The sequence below is a fragment of the Dermochelys coriacea genome, chromosome 13, assembly GCF_009764565.3.
Source record: "Dermochelys coriacea isolate rDerCor1 chromosome 13, rDerCor1.pri.v4, whole genome shotgun sequence".
NCBI classification, from domain to species: Eukaryota; Metazoa; Chordata; order Testudines; family Dermochelyidae; genus Dermochelys; species Dermochelys coriacea.
The window spans coordinates 32,051,530-32,070,429 of record NC_050080.1 but is presented as its reverse complement, the minus strand read 5'-3'; the positions used below and the strand labels follow the sequence as shown (position 1 = coordinate 32,070,429).

Below are 18,900 nucleotides of genomic sequence, written 5' to 3'. Positions count from 1 at the left end.
CACTCCCAGTTATCTTCGAGACACCACTGACTTCCTGAGGAAACTACAATCCATCAGTGATCTTCCTAAAAACACCATCCTAGCCACTATGGATGTAGAAGCCCTCTACACCAACATTCCACACAAAGATGGACTACAAGCCGTCAGGAACAGTATCCCCGATAATGTCACGGCTAACCTGGTGGCTGAACTTTGTGACTTTGTCCTCACCCATAACTATTTCACATTTGGGGACAATGTATACCTTCAAATCAGCGGCACTGCGATGGGTACCCGCATGGCCCCACAGTATGCCAACATTTTTATGGCTGACTTAGAACAACGCTTCCTCAGCTTTCGTCTCCTAATGCCCCTACTCTACTTGTGCTACATTGATGACATCTTCATCATCCGGACCCATGGAAAAGAAGCCCTTGAGGAATTCCACCATGATTTCAACAATTTCCATCCCACCATCAACCTCAGCCTGGACCAGTCCACACAAGAGATCCACTTCCTGAACACTACGGTGCTAATAAGCAATGGTCACATAAACACCACCCTATATCGGAAACCTACTGACCGTATTCCTACCTACATGCCTCTAGCTTTCATCCAGATCATACCACTCGATCCATTGTCTACAGCCAAGCGCTACGATATAACCGCATTTGCTCCAACCCCTCAGACAGAGACAAACACCTACAGGATCTCTATCATGCATTCTTACAACTACAATACCCACCTGCTGAAGTGAAGAAACAGACTGACAGAGCCAGAAGAGTACCCAGAAGTCACCTACTACAGGACAGGCCCAACAAAGAAAATAACAGAACGCCACTAGCCATCACCTTCAGCCCCCAACTAAAACCTCTCCAACGCATCATCAAGGATCTACAACCTATCCTGAAGGACGACCCATCACTCTCACAGATCTTGGGAGACAGGCCAGTCCTTGCTTACAGACAGCCCCCCAATCTGAAGCAAATACTCACCAGCAACCACACACCACACAACAGAACCACTAACCCAGGAACCTATCCTTGCAACAAAGCCCGTTGCCAACTCTGTCCACATATCTATTCAGGGGACACCATCATAGGGCCTAATCACATCAGCCACACTATCAGAGGCTCGTTCACCTGCACATCTACCAATGTGATATATGCCATCATGTGCCAGCAATGCCCCTCTGCCATGTACATTGGTCAAACTGGACAGTCTCTACGTAAAAGAATCAATGGACACAAATCAGACTTCAAGAATTATAACATTCAAAAACCAGTTGGAGAACACTTCAATCTCTCCGGTCACTCGATTACAGACCTGAGAGTGGCTATTCTTCAATAAAAAAACTTCAAAAACAGACTCCAACGAGAGACTGCTGAATTGGAATTAATTTGCAAACCGGATACAATTAACTTAGGCTTGAATAGAGACTGGGAATGGATGAGTCATTACACAAAGTAAAACTATTTCCCCATGTTATTTCTCCCCTCCACCCCACACCCCACTGTTCCTCAGATATTCTTGTTAACTGCTGGAAATAGCCTACCTTGCTTGTCACCATGAAAGGTTTTCCTCCTTTCCCCCCCTGCTGCTGGTGATGGCTTATCTTAAGTGATCACTCTCCTTACAGTGTGTATGATAAACCCATTGTTTCATGTTCTCTGTGTGTGTATATCAATCTCCCCTCTGCATTTTCCACCAAATGCATCCGATGAAGTGAGCTGTAGCTCACGAAAGCTTATGCTCAAATAAATTTGTTAGTCTCTAAGGTGCCACAAGTACTCCTTTTCTTTTTGTGAATATAGACTAACACGGCTGCTACTCTGAAACCTTAGTAAAAGTCAGAGACAGGTCATGGGCAATACAAAAAAAATCCACAGAAGCCTGTGACCTGTCCTGACTTTTAATAAAAATACTTGGGGGAGGGGCGAGGGAGAGATTAACAGTCAGACCGTTGCCAAGGGCCGACCTCTGGCAACTGCTTCAGCCAGGGGACCGCTGCTCCAGCCCTGCCACTGCAGAATCCGTGACTTCTGTGACCTTCATGATTAAATCGTATCCTTATTATTGAGTCTTCTAAATTTTAGAACCTCTCTAAATCTCCTGGAGCATTTCAGTCTCCATCAGCATCCTGGTCAGGTGGCCGGCAGTATATTCCTAATGCTATATTCTTTTTATTCAAGCATGGAATTACTATCCATAGAGATTCTGTGGCATAGTTTGATTCATTTAATATTTTTACTACATTTGACTCTACTCTTTCTTTCACATATAGTGCCACTCCCCACCAGCACAACCTCCTCTGTCATTCCTGTATATTTCATAGCCTAGTATTACTGTGTCCCATTGATTTCCATCGTTCCACCAAGTTTCTGTGATGCCTATTATATCAATATCCTCATTTAATACCAGGCACTCAATTTCACCCATCTTAGTATTTAGACTTCTAGCATTTCTATATAAGCACTTAGAACATTTGTCACTTGTTCACTGTCTGCCATTATGTGGTGTCATTGAATGCAACTTTTTTGCATTTGACAGTTTCTCGCCAATTCCTACTTGTACTTGATCATATTCCATCCTCTCCTCCTTACCAGAATATAGAGAATCTCCATTAATAGATCCTCCCCTCAGGGACGTTTCTGTAAGACCCGTGTGCACTTCCACACAGGGGTGAAAGTGGGCCAGTACGGTGTACTGGTAAGAAGCCGGTACTGGCTCGTACACAGCGGACGTTAAAACACTGCTGTTGCTGCCCCTTCCCCGCCCCCATTGGCAGCCCTGCTGGTAGGGAGCCTACCGGCAGGGCTGCCACTGACAGGTGGCGGGAATCATAGAATCATAGAATCATAGAATATCAGGGTTGGAAGGGACCCCAGAAGGTCATCTAGTCCAACCCCCTGCTCAAAGCAGGACCAAGTCCCAGTTAAATCATCCCAGCCAGGGCTTTGTCAAGCCTGACCTTAAAAACCTCTAAGGAAGGAGATTCTACCACCTCCCTAGGTAACGCATTCCAGTGTTTCACCACCCTCTTAGTGAAAAAGTTTTTCCTAATATCCAATCTAAACCTCCCCCATTGCAACTTGGAAGGGGGCAGCGATGTTAAAGCGCTGCCACAGCGCTTTAATGTCATTTCCCCTTTTGCCCCCCCCCCCCCCCCGGGCCACCGACAGGGGCAGGGCAAAAGGGACCGTTTCCTCGGGCCCAGCAATTTAAAAGTGCCCAGGGCTCCCAGTCGGAGCCAGGCAGCACTGATGGGCATCATAGCATCCCTGTACAAGGGTACAGAATCTTGCATCAAATGTGGCAACTACCAGCCAATCTCATTGCTACAATCCCCATAAAGGTCTTCACTCATGTCCTGCTTGGTAGGATGCAGCCACTCCTTGACAGACATTGTCATCCACAACCATCAAGTTTCACTGCTGGGCAGTTGATAATGGCTGCTATTCTTAGCCTCCAGCTTCTGACTGCACCAAGCATTTAACTGCCCGCTTCATGTGCCATATATCAACATCAAGCCTGCTTTTGATTTGGTCGACAGGTGAGAGCTTTGGCTTGCACTAAAAAGAGTTGGCAACCCAGATGTTCTGCTAAATCTGGCATGCCATTTTCACACCAGTCCCATTGCAAGAGTGCGCATTAGTTCACTGTCCTCAACACAACCTCACATGTGACAGGAATGTATTGTCGCCCTGGCACCATTAGGTCAAGCTATCAACTGGATATTAGGACATGCCGTTCCACATGTCGGAATCAAGGTTGGTCAAGAAACGTTCACCAGCTAAGACTGTGCGGACGATGCTGTCATGCACTGTGGAGAGTATTGACAAGTTCACCTACATAGGCTGCAAACAGAATTAAAGTGTTCACAGCAAACTGGACATCCTCCAACAAATAGGTCTTACCGCTCCTGCATGAAGTCCATGTCTCACCTGTGGATGCAAAAAATGTCTCTGCACTGAGAGACAGTTCAGGATCTATCAAAGCTGGGTCCTGCCTGTACTGCTATATGGGTCAGAAACCTGAACCCTCCTAGAAGCAGACTTGGAGCTGCTTGATACATTCCATATGTGTCATCCTCACCAAATCCTGAGCATAAAGTGGTTTGACTTTGTATAAAATGCCATAATCTTGCAGAGCTCTGGCCCTCCTCAAATCGCCCACTACATTCAAAAGCGGCTTTGTATGCTCTTTGGCCAGGTCACCAGGACGGACAAAAACATCCCAGCACACCATGCTCTCAAACTCTCCTCGAATGGACACGCAGCCTGCTTTGGCACCAAAGCCCTATTGGGTCAGAGATCCCCCTCAGGTTCTGAGAGCTCTGACACTTCATATTCCAGAGCAGCCACCTCTCCAAGAAATGGAGGACCCATTCCACACTGACAGCGCTGAGGAAAAGGTCACATAAGACCAATTTAGACCACTCCAAGTCTCAGGGCGACTCTTTCACCTAACGAAGAGAGGGAAGAACATCTTCGCAAGCAGGCTGGTTAACCTAGTGAGGAGGGCTTTAAACTAGGTTCACCGGGGGAAGGAGACCAAAGCCCTGAGGTAAGTGGGGAAGTGGGATACCAGGAGGAAGCACGAGCAGAAGCGCGCGAGAGGGCAGGGCTCCTGCCTCATACTGAGAAAGAGGGACGATCAGCGAGTTATCTCAAGTGCCTATACACAAATGCAAGGAGCCTGGGAAACAAGCAGGGAGAACTGGAAGTCCTGACAAGTCAAGGAATTATGATGTGATTGGAATAACAGAGACTTGGTGGGATAACTCACATGACTGGAGTACTGTCAATGGATGGATATAAACTGTTCAGGAAGGACAGGCAGGGCAGAAAAGGTAGGGGAGTTGCATTGTATGTAAGGGAGCAGTATGACTGCTCAGAGCTCAAGTATGAAACTGCAGAAAAACCTGAGAGTCTCTGGATTAAGTTTAGAAGTGTGAGCAACAAGGGTGATGTCGTGGTGGGAGTCTGCTATAGACCACTGGACCAGGGGGATGAGGTGCACGAGGCTTTCTTCAGGCAACTCACGGAAGTTACTAGATCACAGGCCCTGGTTCTCATGGGAGACTTCAATCACCCTGATATCTGCTGGGGGAGCAATACAGCGGTGCACAGACAATCCAGGAAGTTTTTGGAAAGTGTAGGGGACAATTTCCTGGTGCAAGTGCTGGAGGAACCAACTAGGGGCAGAGCTCTTCTTGACCTGCTGCTCACAAACTGGGAAGAATTAGTAGGGGAAGCAAAAGTGGATGGGAACCTGGGAGGCAGTGACCATGAGATGGTCGAGTTCAGGATCCTGACACAGGGAAGAAAGGAGAGCAGCAGAATACGGACCCTGGACTTCAGAAAAGCAGACTTTGACTCCCTCAGGGAACTGATGGGCAGGATCCCCTGGGAGAAAAACATGAGGGGGAAAGGAGTCCAGGAGAGTTGGCTGTATTTTAAAGAATCCTTATTGAGGTTACAGGGACAAACCATCCCGATGTGTAGAAAGAATAGCAAATATGGCAGGCGACCAGCTTGGCTTTACAGTGAAATCCTTGCTGATCTTAAACACAAAAAAGAAGCTTACAAGAAGATTGGACAAATGACCAGGGAAGAGTATAAAAATATTGCTCGGGCATGCAGGAGTGAAATCAGGAAGGCCAAATCACACCTGGAGTTGCAGCTAGCAAGAGATGTTAAGAGTAACAAGAAGGGTTTCTTCAGGTATATTAGCAACAAGAAGAAAATCAAGGAAAGTGTGGGCCCCTTACTGAATGAGGGAGGCAATCTAGTGACAGAGGATGTGGAAAAAGCTAATGTACTCAATGCTTTTTTTGCCTCTGTCTTCACGAAGAAGGTCAGCTCCCAGACTACTGCACTGGGCAGCACAGCATGGGGAGGAGGTGACCAGCCCTCTGTGGAGAAAGAAGTGGTCTGGGACTATTTAGAAAAGCTGGACGAGCACAAGTCCATGGGGCCGGATGCGCTGCATCCGAGAGTGCTAAAGGAGTTGGCAGATGTGATTGCAGAGCCATTGGCCATTATCTTTGAAAACTCATGGCGATCGGGGAAAGTCCTGGACGACCGGAAAAAGGCTAATGTAGTGCCCATCTTTAAAAAAGGGAAGAAGGAGGATCCTGGGAACTACAGGCCAGTCAGCCTCACCTCAGTCCCTGGAAAAATCATGGAGCAGGTCCTCAAGGTATCAATTCTGAAGCACTTAGAGGAGAGGAAAGTGATCAGGAACAGTCAGCATGGATTCACCAAGGGCAAGTCATGCCTGACTAATCTAATTGCCTTCTATGACCAGATAACTGGCTCTGTGGATGACGGGAAAGCAGTGGACGTGTTGTTCCTTGACTTAAGCAAAGCTTTTGACACGGTCTCCCACAGTTTTCTTGCCAGCAAGTTAAAGAAGTATGGGCTGGATGAATGGACTATAAGGTGGATAGAAAGTTGGCTAGATTGTCGGGCTCAACGGGTAGTGATCAATGGCTCCATGTCTAGTTGGCAGCCGGTATCAAGTGGAGTGCCCCAAAGATCGGTCCTCAGGCCAGTTTTGTTCAATATCTTCAAAAATGATCTGGAGGATGGTGTGGATTGCACCCTCAGCAAGTTTTCAGATGACACTAAACTGGGAGGAGAGGTAGATATGCTGGAGGGTAGGGATAGAATACAGAGGGCCCTAGACAACTTAGAGGATTGGGCCAAAAGAAATCTGATGAGGTTCAACAAGGATAAGTGCAGACTCCTGCACTTAGGATGGAAGAATCCCATGCACTGCTACAGACTAGGGACCGAATGGCAGCAGTTCTGCAGAAAAGGACCTAGGGGTTACAGTGGACGAGAAGCTGGATATGAGTCAACAGTGTGCCGTTGTTGCCAAGAAGGCCAATGGAATTTTGGGATGTATAAGTAGGGGCACTGCCAGCAGATCGAGGGACGTGATCGTTCCCCTCTATTGGACGTTGGTGAGGCCTCATCTGGAGTACTGTGTCAAGTTTTGGGCCCCACACTACAAGAAGGATGTGGAAAAATTGGAAAGAGTCCAGCGGAGGGCAACAAAAATGATTAGAGGACTGGAACACATGACTTATGAGGAGAGGCTGAGGGAACTGGGATTGTTTAGTCTGCGGAAGAGAAGAATGAGGGGGGATTTGATAGCTGTTTTCAATTACCTGAAAGGGGGTTTCAAAGAGGATGGATATAGACTGTTCTCAGTGGTAGCAGATGATAGAACAAGGAGTAATGGTCTCAAGTTGCAGTGGGGGAGGTTTAGGTTGGATATTAGGAAAAACTTTTTCACTAGGAGGGTGGGTGAAGCACTGGAATGGGTTACCTTGGGAGATGGTTGAATCTCCTTCCTTAGAGGTTTTTAAGGTCAGGCTTGGCAAAGCCCTGGCTGGGATGATTTAGTTGGGGATTGGTCCTGCTTTGAGCAGGGGGGTGGACTAGATGACCTCCTGAGGTACCTTCCAACCCTGAGATTCTATGATTCCACCTCCCCCAGGAAAAGCGTGGACCAGCATGGAGTTGGTGCTGGCACACAGATTGGCGGAGGTGCCTCTAACCCTTCCCTGGTACCAAGTAGGGAGGTTAGAAACTCTGTACCATGACTCTGGTTCCAGCCTCTGGGCGTCCCTTGAGACCGGTACCAATGAGGGAGATGCCAGTACTGTTTCCACAGCAGCAGCATATCAGGCAGCTACAGACCTCCCCTGCCTTTCAGTCCTGACCTCTCCTTTGGTCCAGGACTTTGCCCGGGCTGCACCATCTACAGCAGTGGCTCTCAACCTTTCCAGACTACTGTACCCCTTTCAGGAGTCTGATTTATCTTGCTTACCCCAGGTTTCACCTCACTTAAAAATTACTTGCTTACAAAATCAGACATAGAAATACAAAAGTGTCACAGCGCGCTGTTACTGAAAAATTGCTGACTTTCTTATTTTGTCTGTATGAAATCTTAGTTTATACTGACTTTGCTAGTGCTTTTTATGTAGCTTATTGTAAAAATAAGAAAATATCTAGATGAGTTGATGTATCTCATCGAAGACCACTGTGTACCTCAGAGGCACGCATACCCCTGGTTGAGAATCACTGATCTATAGCCCCATCGACTGATTGAACTCCTGAGCCCTTGGGTCTGTCGGCACCACACCCCAATCTTCCCCTTTCACAGGCTGTGGAGGCAGGGCCAGGGATCAGTATGGGGGACCTCGGTACCGGGAACCGTTGACACTGCAAAGGCTTCCGTGGCGACTTTCACTGGCCTCAGCATCAGTACCTTCAGGCACTCCAGTACTGCTACTCACTTTGGCACCGACACCACTTCCGGCACCAGCATACTCGGTACTAATGGTACTGCTTCCATCAGCAATGCCACTTCCTGCCTCCTTCTGGCAATGGAGGAGTCAGACCGATGACTCACTCCCTGCAATCTCGCTCCGCCCTTATCTCTCGGATCCCAAGACTCCTCTGCGTCTGAGTCGGGGTCATCATCCTCCTGCTCTCCATCACATGACCAGCATCAGGGGCCATTGACAGCCCGTTACAGGTACTAGAATTGGCGCATGTCTTGTGGTCAAGATGGAGGCCACTGACCCAGCACCTACTGGCCACCAATGCCTTATCAATGTCAGAGGCCTCCATGGATTCCCTGGGATGCTCCTCAGTCCTGCAGGCCAGGCACCAGCAGTCCTTCTCCCTGCAGAGCCTCCAGAGTCATCCCGTCCAGTTCCATCAGCCCTGGAACAGGATCCAGCTCTGGCCCACTTAAAGGTCTCGTCTTCATTTCCAGACAATGCTGTACTCTCTGGCTTTTCCTTCCCTTCGGCACCGGAGAATTTTAAAGCCTACCAAGATCTTTTGTGTAATGTAGCTGCTTCCCTTGGAATCCAAGCAGAATTCTTGAAAGATACCAACCAGAAATGAGTGGCTATCCTGCAGCCATCCACCCCAGGGAGAGTCACCCTTCCTATCTGTGATGCACTCCTCGAACCAGCTAAGGCCCTCTGGAGCGCACCGACTTCAGTTCCACCTGGAGAAGCACTATTTCATTCCCACACAGGGATTTATGGGGTTTTACTCCCATCTGGCCCCAAATTCCCTAGTCAGAACTGCAATGAATAACAGAGCCCAGCAGGGCAGGGTCAAGTCCACCTCCAAGGACAGGGACATTAAACAATTGGATCTCCTGGGCAGAAGATTTACATCTCCTCTTCCTTACAGTTGCAAATTGCTAACCAGCAAGTCTTGCTGTCTCAGCACTATTTCATCGCTTGCCCAGCTGTGTCAAAGTTCGCAGTCCAGCTGCCCAAGGCCTTCCAAGAGGAATTTCAGGCATTTGTCACTGAGGGCTGCTTGGTGGCTAAGACGTCCTTGCAGTCCGTGCTACATGTTGCGGACACCTTGGCCACTCTGAGGACAGCTTCCTGGCTACACAATTCACGCATTGCCCCCGATGTCCAGCAAACCATTGAGGATTAGCTCTTGGAAAGTCAAACGCCATTTTTGGACAAGACCGATGAGATGCTGCACTCCTTCTGGGACTCTAGGGCTACCCTCTGGTCCTGGGGTGTGCACGCAGGAGGCGCACAGGTGCTACTGTGGAATTCAATAGCAACAGTAGTATCATCCACAGAGCACGTTTGCTCAGTCTTTCTCTCATCCAAGGCAATGGGATGACCCAAGAAAGAGGGATAGAGCCCACAGGAGACAGCAGCCAGGTTCAGGGTTCAGACAGTTCACACACACTCCACTGGCACCCTCCAAGCGTCCATTTTGACTCCTTGGTCCAGAGCACTGTTCCAGTCGTTGCTCTTCCCAGTACCGCGGTGGTGGGCAACCTCTGGCCTGCGGGCAGCCCATCAGGGTAAGCCGATTGCGGGCCACGAGACTTGGCCTCTTCCCCCCAAGGCCCTGCCCATCGTTTGCTCCTCTATGCCCCCTCCTGCTGCTCGCTCCTCTCCGCCCCCTCCCCTCGTGTGAGCAGCGGGGAGGCCTCAGGAGGAAGAGGCCAAGCAGGGGCAGGGCCTCAGGACGGAGCAGGCAGGGGGCAGGGCCATGGTCCAGGTGCTGGGGCCTACAAAAGGTTAATCTGGCCCTGGCTCCTTCTTCCTCCTTTCCCCCCTCAGTGGACAGGCTGGCCCACTTTCACATTGCTTGGGGCTCCATCACCACCAAGAGCTGGGTCCTAAGCACCAGCAGATTGGGATCTGCCATCCAGTTCCTCTTCACACATCCTCCCACCTTCCCTCCCCGTCCCTCTAGGGACCCCTCTCACAAAATACTGCTCCTCAAGCAGGTCTGCTCTCTAGTGGCTTTGGGAGCAGTGAAGGAGGTTCCATTGCAACACTGCAGTCACAGCTTCTACTCCCAGTACTTCCCGGTACCCAAATCCAAGGGAGGGGTGAGATCTACCTACCTTTGCGGCCTCAACAAATACATCAGGTACATGAGGTTCCAAATGGTCACACTATTGACTGCCCTCCCCACGTTGTCTCAGAACGACTGGTTTGTGCTCTGGACCGTCAGGACACCTAGTTTCATGTGGTGATTTTGCTGAGCCACAGAGAGTTCCTTCAATTTGTCATGGCAGAACACCACTTTCAGTGCACAGTGCTCCCATCTGGCCTCTCTTCTCCCTCCTAGGTTTTTACCAAATGCATGGTTGTTGCTACGATGTAGATCAGGAAGGAGGAAATTCACATCTTCCCGTATCTGGACGACTGGTTACTGAAGGGCAGAGCCACAAAGGAAGTTCTCACTCACGTCAGCACCATGCTGTGCTTGCTTGGCCATCTGGGTCTCATGTTAAACACCGGAAAGTCAACCTTGGCTCCCATTCAGAACATTGAGTTCTTTGGGCCCCTGTTAGATTGCACAATATCGAGAGCATTTCTGCTGACCGACCATTTTCAGACCAGTCACCAGCTTTGCCTCAGTCTGTAGTCTCAGCCTGCCATGACAGTTTGGACGTGTCTGAGGCTCTTGGGCTACAAGTCCACTTGCACACAGGTGATCCAGTTTGCAAGGTTGCGCTTTTGCCCCCTTCAAATATGGCTCAGGATGGTCTCATTCCGTATCAATGAGTTGGAGCTTCGGGCCATCTACAAAGTATGCTGCGCTTTTCAGGACCATATCAGAGACTCAGTGGTTCACATATCCACTGACAATACCACTGCAATGTACTATGTGAACAAACAAGGGGAGCATACTCCAGGTCGCTCTGCCTAGAGGTGATCAGGCTGTGGCTGTTCTGCTTTGAGGAGAACCTCACTCCCATAGCTGTTCACTTGCCAAGGGCTCAGAATCATCTCGCAGACCATCTCAGCAGGTATTTTTCCCTGAGTCATAACAATCTAGGTTGCTATACAGCAAGTGCAAGGAGAGATTTCCCATCTTTATGCAGTAGGCCTTTCCCAAGTCTGGAGTGACTATTTAGCACTGGCTGAGGGGACCTGCCAGTCAGGATTGAATGAAAAATTAAATGAGCTAATCTCAAGACATGTGAGGTTAATGTAAAGTTCCATTGCAGGCAAAGGAAACGTAGCCTGTAACTTCAGTGGGAGAAATCTTGTTCCTCTGCAGCACTGTGTGTTGTCGAGTGGCAACTGGTGTTCCACAATTAGGTTTCCAATCTAAGTGCTATTTTACTCTGCAACCACAATTGACCCAAAAAGTCACATCAGCCTCCAAATTGTTACATTAGCCCTGGGACTGGGGTAGAATCTCCTTGCTAAGCTAGAAGTGAATTGGACAAGCGGTTCATGGATAATGGCTCAATAACAACCCCATGTTAAATGCAGTTGCAGCCGTGTAACTTCTTTATTTTATCATTTGTAACAAAAAAAGCCAGAAGAAGGAGAGAGATCTCTGGGTCCCCTCCCTCAGATCCAGGGCCAACCCCAAAACATAGCTAACGAATGCAACATTACGAACCGTGTTATCATTTTCCACTGTGGTGAGCTTAGTCCAGGATGCCCAAGGGCTGCTAGGAACCTGAGCTTCCATGTAGTATGGAAGCTCATTGGAGGCCATCACCACACTCCTGAGCCTGAGGGGGAAAACTCCTTGCTGGGGGCTCAGCCCACCCTGGAGCCGTAGAAGCCAACACCGATCCCCATAAGCCTTAGCAGGCTATTTAGTCCCCCCAGGAACCATTCTGGATGTTCCCAATGTGCGGACACATCTGGCAGGCAGGCAGAGAGATGTGCTTCAAAGAACTTCTCAGTGCCTGTCTCTGCTGCTGCCTCATCATTCTATATTTGTTCCCACACTCCAACACATTCGGGATACCTCCCAGCTTCTCCCCAGCCACTTTTCTGATTAGGCTGCCCACATTCCAGCCTCCCAGTCGCAAATGAATACCTTCGCTACCACTGAGCCACGCCCCTGGCAAAGCTCCCAGCTCGAAACTGACACATTAATACATCCTCTCTGTGTTTGCTTTGTAATTGCTCGTGTTTCTAATTCACCCACCATCTAGTTCCCCCTGGCCCCCAGGACACACGGTCTGTCTCAGAGAGACCCAGAATGAAAATGAACAGAATTCACACTTTTCTACTTCTTTCAATCAAAATAGTTTTCTATTACAATTTTGTACCCGTTTCTATTTTTAAAAACAATCAGCCAGTCCTCAGCTGGCATAAACTGGTGTTGATTTACATCAGCTGAGAGGCTGGCCTCTGGCCTTGGTTCACAGTGACGTCCCCATCTTCATGCAGCTCTGCCTCTCTCTCCTTAACTCAGATCCCAGTCCTCTGACCTGCTTGGCCAGGCTGTCTAGTAAGACCTCATAGCCCTGCGCTATGGTTCAGCTTTAAGCAAATTCAAGGATTTATACACACTCGGGTCTATTTAGTATCAACTAATATGATAGATTGTCAGTGTGAAAACTAACAAGCCACAAAAAAGCCACATGTCAGCAAGAGCAACAGGAAGCGCCTGGGATGATCTCAGTTCAGATCATAAAGGACAGCACGGTAGAGTAGCCTCTAGCAACGTCTCATTACAACTGTTATTTGGTGCATATTCACATAGAAAAATGTCCTAGTCAATAGGCTTGGAAAAGACCCTACGAGGCCATATCAAGCCCAGCATTCTGCAGGACTTCTCACTACCTCATTCCCAATAATGTCTTGTCTAAACTGTTCTTGATCTCTGACAGGATGAGGCCTTAACCAAGTTACACGGAGTTGCTGGATATTTTCTGATATGAGGAAATCAGAGCATGGGAGAGCAGGAAAAACTTTAACAGGTCAGACATTTGCTGGCTGTGCACCTGGGACCCTTCTGGTGTTCTGGTGCTCTCTCCTTTGGTGCTTTCTAACGTCTAACCAATGCTACGGTAACCACATGCCTTACCCCAGTGATGCTGTGGTTCTTGTCAACGAGGGCGTCTCTGAGGGTCAGGCGTCCAGATGTCACTAGGTGCTGAAGGCTGATGACTAAGGTACCAAGCAGTCTACAACAAAACAACAGTCAGAGGGGGAACATTCCATTATGCTTTCAGTCTCAGCTAGTTATCAGAGCTGAGGAAGTAACTCATTGTACAGTCTCCACCCTGATAACTCACATCATGGTTGTATATATAATATTACCAAAGTATTTCCTGGAGGTCTGTTAGTATATAAGCCTGTTTGTTAGCCTGAGATAGAATTTTGTGTTTGACTTTTGATACTCTTATATCCTATACTAATGTATGTGAACAAAGACACTGTGTGTTACATCTTCCTACAAACAGATGGGGAGGGGGGAAGAGATAAGCGATAGGGTAAAGACATTACAGGGATGTTGTGATTATCTCAGAACCAAACATTACAAAACCAGGAACTGTAGCTGTTAAGGCCAGATGGGACCGCCATGATCTAGTGTGACCTCCGGTACAGCATAGGCCTGAGAACTTCCCCCAGAGGTTCCTGCAGCAGCCCAATGCCTTGTGGTTGAGCTAGAGCAGAATTTTTTTTAAAAACCTACAATCTGAAGGTGACAGAGAATCCATCACGTACTTGGTCAGCTGTTCCAGTGGCTAATTACCCTTGCTGGTGAACTCTTGTGCCTTATTTTTAGCCTGAATTTATCTAGCTTCAGCTTCCAGCCACTGGATCTTGTTATGCCTTTTTCTTCTAGATTAAAGAGTTCCCTGATATCAGAAATCTTCTCTCTTTGCAGGTACTTAGAGATCATGATCACACCATCTCTTAATCTTCTCTAAATAGATTGAACTTCCTAAGTCTCTCACTGTAAGGCAGATTTTCCAGGCCTCAGGTTATTCTTGTAGCTCTTTTCTGAGCCCTTTCCAATGTGTCAACATGATTTTTGAACAGCAGAACTATGCGCAGTATTCAGTAATGGGCTCACCAAAAATGTTGTATATAGAGGTCACTACCACCTCCCTAATCCTACTCAATATTCTCCATCTTATACAGCGAAGGATCACATTTGCCCTTTTAGTTACAACATCTCACTGGGAACTTATGTTCTGTTACTTATCCACCATGATCCCTAAGTCCTTTTCAGAATCACTGGTTTCCAGATAGTCCCACACCCTCTAAGCATGACCTATGTATGTTCTTTGCTCCTAGATGTATGATCTTATATTTGGCTGTATTATAAACTGCATGTTGTTTGGGTTACCAAGCAACCCAGATCAGTCTAGATAACTGATCTGCCCCCATCATTACATACCACTCTGCCAGTATCTGTGTCATCTGCCAACTTTACCAGCAATGATTTTATATTTTCTTCCTGATCATAAAGATATTCAAGAGCATTGGGCCAAGAACAAGCCTCCTCCTAGAAACCCCTCCGTTAGATGATGATTCCCTATTTACAATTGCATTTTAAGATCTATCTGTTAGACAATTATCAACCCATACAATATGTGCTACATTAATTTTGTACTATGTTAAGTTTTTAATCAGATCGTTGTGCAGTACTGAGCCCAGCACCTTACAGAAGTCAAGGTATATGACATCACCAGGGTGCCTCTCTCAACCAAACCTGCAATCTCATTAAAAAAATCAAGTTTGTTTGACAAGACCTATGCTCCCTAAAACATACACACGCTCACTGGTGTTATGTTCTGATCCTTTCAGTCTTTCCCGATTGCATCCCATATCAGGTTTTGCTTGATTTTTTTCTGGGATTAATGTCAGGTGAACCAGCCTCTATTAACTCAGGTCATCCAGTTTACAAGAACCTACCTGTTACTGAAAACTTTACTGCAGTTGTAAACTTTAACTAGCAGCATCTCTTCCATAATGAGCTTCCCATAATGTGGCCAGCGAAAGAGCTAAACACAAACACAAATATACGGTGAATTTTCAGAGCTTCTGCAGCACCTCACAGACACAGGGGATCACCACTAATTCTCAATTTGTCCCCATTTCCTAGGGCCTAGGGTTATTTTCCTCTCAACGCTCCCACTCTAGTGAGAGATTCTGTAATAAACCCCTGGTTGAGTGAAAATATACACCCCATTGGCTTCACAGCCCCAGAATCTTCTTTGGGGCAGAACCTTTCAGTAGTGGGCACCTGAGATGCTCCAGGGACTCGAGCTGTTTGCCTGGTCTAGCCAAGCCCTAGGACATGAAGACCCCATGTGTTCCAAGTGAGAGCTGGGACACCCATTGCCTTCCCCTCCTCGCCCTTCCACTGGGCGTGAGGCCCTGTCAAAGGACAGCTAGTGAGGGGGTGCAGAGCTACAAAATAAAATTGCTAAAATATAAATTGCAAAATAAGCCCAACTCCATCCCGCAGCCAAGAGCAGAAAAGGAGAGGTGAGCCAATTGGAGGATGAGCCAGGGCACCTGGCCCCCAGCACTGCCCCAGGGCCCTGCATCGCTAGGCATGGGCCAGGGGGACAGAGGAGGGAGCCTGACAATTCTGGGCAGGGGACATTCTCCCTGTTTAGGTCTCAAGTCTCCTGTTCCCATGGTTTTGCTGGAGGTCTAGTTGGAGGACTCAGGGAAGTGAACTGGGATTTCTTTAGCCGTATTGGAAAGGACTGGGTGCTGAGTGTTTAACAGAGCATTCCTTCACACTGTTTATTCAGGCACTTGAATTAAACATGCAATAAAAAAACCAAATTCAGTTCAAAGTGTTTCAAATATTAGGCCTAAAGCTCCCTCTCTCTCCACCGCTTAGCTGTGCTTACTTAGGGTCTCTGATTTCATAAGCCTTCCAGCTCCCCAGTCAGCCCTGGAGTCTACCAGGGAAAAGCGGGGTGAGACCTGAATTCCCAATGTAAAAACAAGCAGAATCCCCCCTCTGGCTGAAAACCCCACCTTTACACCCTATAAAACAGGGTATGCACCATTTCCCCACCTCCCCTTGTCAGCCACCCTCACCCCGAACTTGCCCCAGGTCCCAGCAGTGACACTTCTGGGACTCAGCCCTGGGCAGGGCTTTCTGGCCGCTCCTGTCTATATTTAGCATTACTCCCTTCCGCATTTTCAGTTTCTTGATAACAAACGCTGGAAAGGCAGGAGGGAAGCAATGTTAAGTACAAACAGGAGCAGCCAGAAAGCCCTGCCAAGGGACTCCAGCTGTACTGAGAACATGGCCCAGCCCCCCGGGGTCACTAAGTGCCACAGCAGAACACTGTGGGCCCCCAGGGCAACATGCAGCTTCCAAAGCAGCAGGTTTCCCACCATGCTCTGATGCTCTGGGGCCAGCTGGACTCCCCAGCCCAGAAAGGAGGCCGCGTTGCACCACTCCCCACACCTGACAGCCAGATTCGGGGCACTCTCGCCTGGGAGCCTCAGCCTCCCACAGAACCAGGGCAATGGGGAGTCACTTTCACCACGAACCGGCCAACTCATGCACTCAGCGAGGCTGCTCCTGCCACAGACTGAAAAGGCTCGCTGGGCCCATCCCTACTGTTCCCCACCTCCAGGCACCCCTCATAGCACAGAGACCTGGGTGAGGAGGGGCTGGAGCACTGTGCAGGCAGGGCCAGAGCCGCCTCTGGGATCCCAGCTCTCCGGGCACTGGGCAGGTGGGTGTGAAATAGCCCCCAAGAGAGGGAGAACCTGACCCTAAGGAGCCAGGCACCTTAGGCTGCCTCTGCCAAGGGCAGCTGTGCAGCCTGTAACATCCATGGACCACACCTGCTGTTTCCATCGTGTGACAGAGAGCCTCTCCTACCCGCGCCCCCCTCAACTCCTCCCCTCTGCCTGACACCCCTCGCTCCCCATCCCCTCCCCTCAGCCTGACACCCCTCGTTCCCCATCCCTGCCCCTCCCACGACACCCCTCGCTCCCCATCCCCTCCCCTCCCCCGACACCACTCGCTCTCCATCCCCTCCCCCACAAACCACCTCTTGCTCCCCATCCCCTCCCCTGCACCACCCATCGCTCCCCATCCCTTCCCCTGCACCACCCATCGCTCCCCATCCCTTCCCCTCCACTTGATACCCCTCACTCCCCATCTCCTCTCCCCCAGCCATCCCTCACAATTAACCAGCCCCGCAGCCCAAGCTCCAGGAGCCCAAGCCAGCCAACAGGGTCAGCTGCAGCTGTCTTATTGCAGTGTAGACAGAACCTACAAGGCCTCACTACCTATGAAAATCTGGCCCTTGGGTACTAGAAACCCTGCGCTTATCGAAGTCAGCAGGTGCTTCCCTCCACACCTTCCTCCAAGAGTCACCATGTCAGCATTAATGACCGTGCTGTGAACCTTCGCTGCAAACCTGCAGGGAGAAGGGCGCGTTCCTTCACACCCCTCCAACGGCCCAGTGAGACCCAGCGCACGGCAATGAGACAGCAATAACCCTCAGACAGCAAGGGGAGACACTGTCCCCCTTGCAAGTAGCACCGGTCTCTAGGGGTGCATCTGCACTGCAGCGGGGAGCGAGCCTCCCAGCCCGGGGACACGGCAGCCAGGCTGGAGCTGGTGTGTTGCAGCTCTGGTACAGGCTCAGGCTGACCACCTGAACTCAAACCACCTGACCCCATGCTTGGGTGGGCTGGAGAGCCTGAGCAGCCACGGGGGCCACAACAGCCACGCTGCTGGGTATTGCACGCTCGCCCATGACTGTATTGACATACCATCCGAGCTAGAGTCAGAAGGGGACTCAGCCAAGGGAGAGTCAGGCTCAAGTGCTGCTCCACACCCCAAGGAAGAGCTCGGTGTAGTTCAAACACTTGTCTGTCTCACCAACAGGAGTTGGCACAATAGATTTTGTATTACCCCCCCACACACACACACACACCTTTATCTCACTGATATCCTGGGACCAACACAGCATGCCCCAAATCAGGCACAGTAAGAACTCAAAGCTAGATCTCCCACATCCCAGGTGGGTGGCCAAACCGGTGGGCTGTTAGATACACTCAGACACACACATAGCCACCCACAGCTGTGTTTTGTGCAAGGCCCAATCCAGGAGCCATGCTCTCTGAGCACTCCCACCAGATCAGCCCCGAAGGCAGACGGGCACTGGAATCCCACCTGGGCTCAGACGTGAGCTAGGACACAAGTTAGCTATGGGGCAGTATCAGACTGTGCACCAGTGGAAGTGCAGCCATCTCAGTGATTCGAGGAGCCTACAGGGCAAGGCAGCAGCTGTCCAGGCACTTAAAGAGGCAGTTAGACCTGAAATCCTCTTTGTGAATTCAGCCCTAGCTCCCTAAGGCTTCCCAGGAGAGGGGACAGAGTTCTGTGAGAAATGCAACAAATGGTTGGGCATATCAGCCAGGCACAACTAGCCTACAGCTCAATCACTGGGAGTTTATGGAAGGGCAGGTCACCCCCAACAACCCTCTGCTCACAGACAAGCTGCCAGTGTTCAGTCCAGTGGCGACAGGTCTATTCTGTTTTCCAGAACCAACGCAAAGGCACATGCCTCCCTACTGTCTGTGTACTTCACTTTCCTCCTGGGGGAATTCTCTGCCCTGCATGCACACAGAATTCA

At 49.4% G+C, this 18,900-nt stretch overlaps 1 protein-coding gene across 1 annotated transcript in view; it reads right to left on the bottom strand.

Moving 5' to 3' along the window:
• The window catches only part of LOC119842343 (fer-1-like protein 4), a 112,086-nt gene extending 96,814 nt beyond the window's left edge, over positions 1-15,272 (bottom strand). The window contains exons 1-2 of the mRNA XM_038370338.2: positions 15,188-15,272; positions 13,347-13,446 (exon numbers count right to left, since the gene is read on the bottom strand). Of these exons, the coding sequence (XP_038226266.1) occupies positions 13,347-13,446; positions 15,188-15,243 (156 nt within the window). The 5' untranslated portion in view covers positions 15,244-15,272. The remainder of the gene's footprint in view (positions 1-13,346; positions 13,447-15,187) is intronic.
• Positions 15,273-18,900: the final 3,628 nt, after the last annotated feature.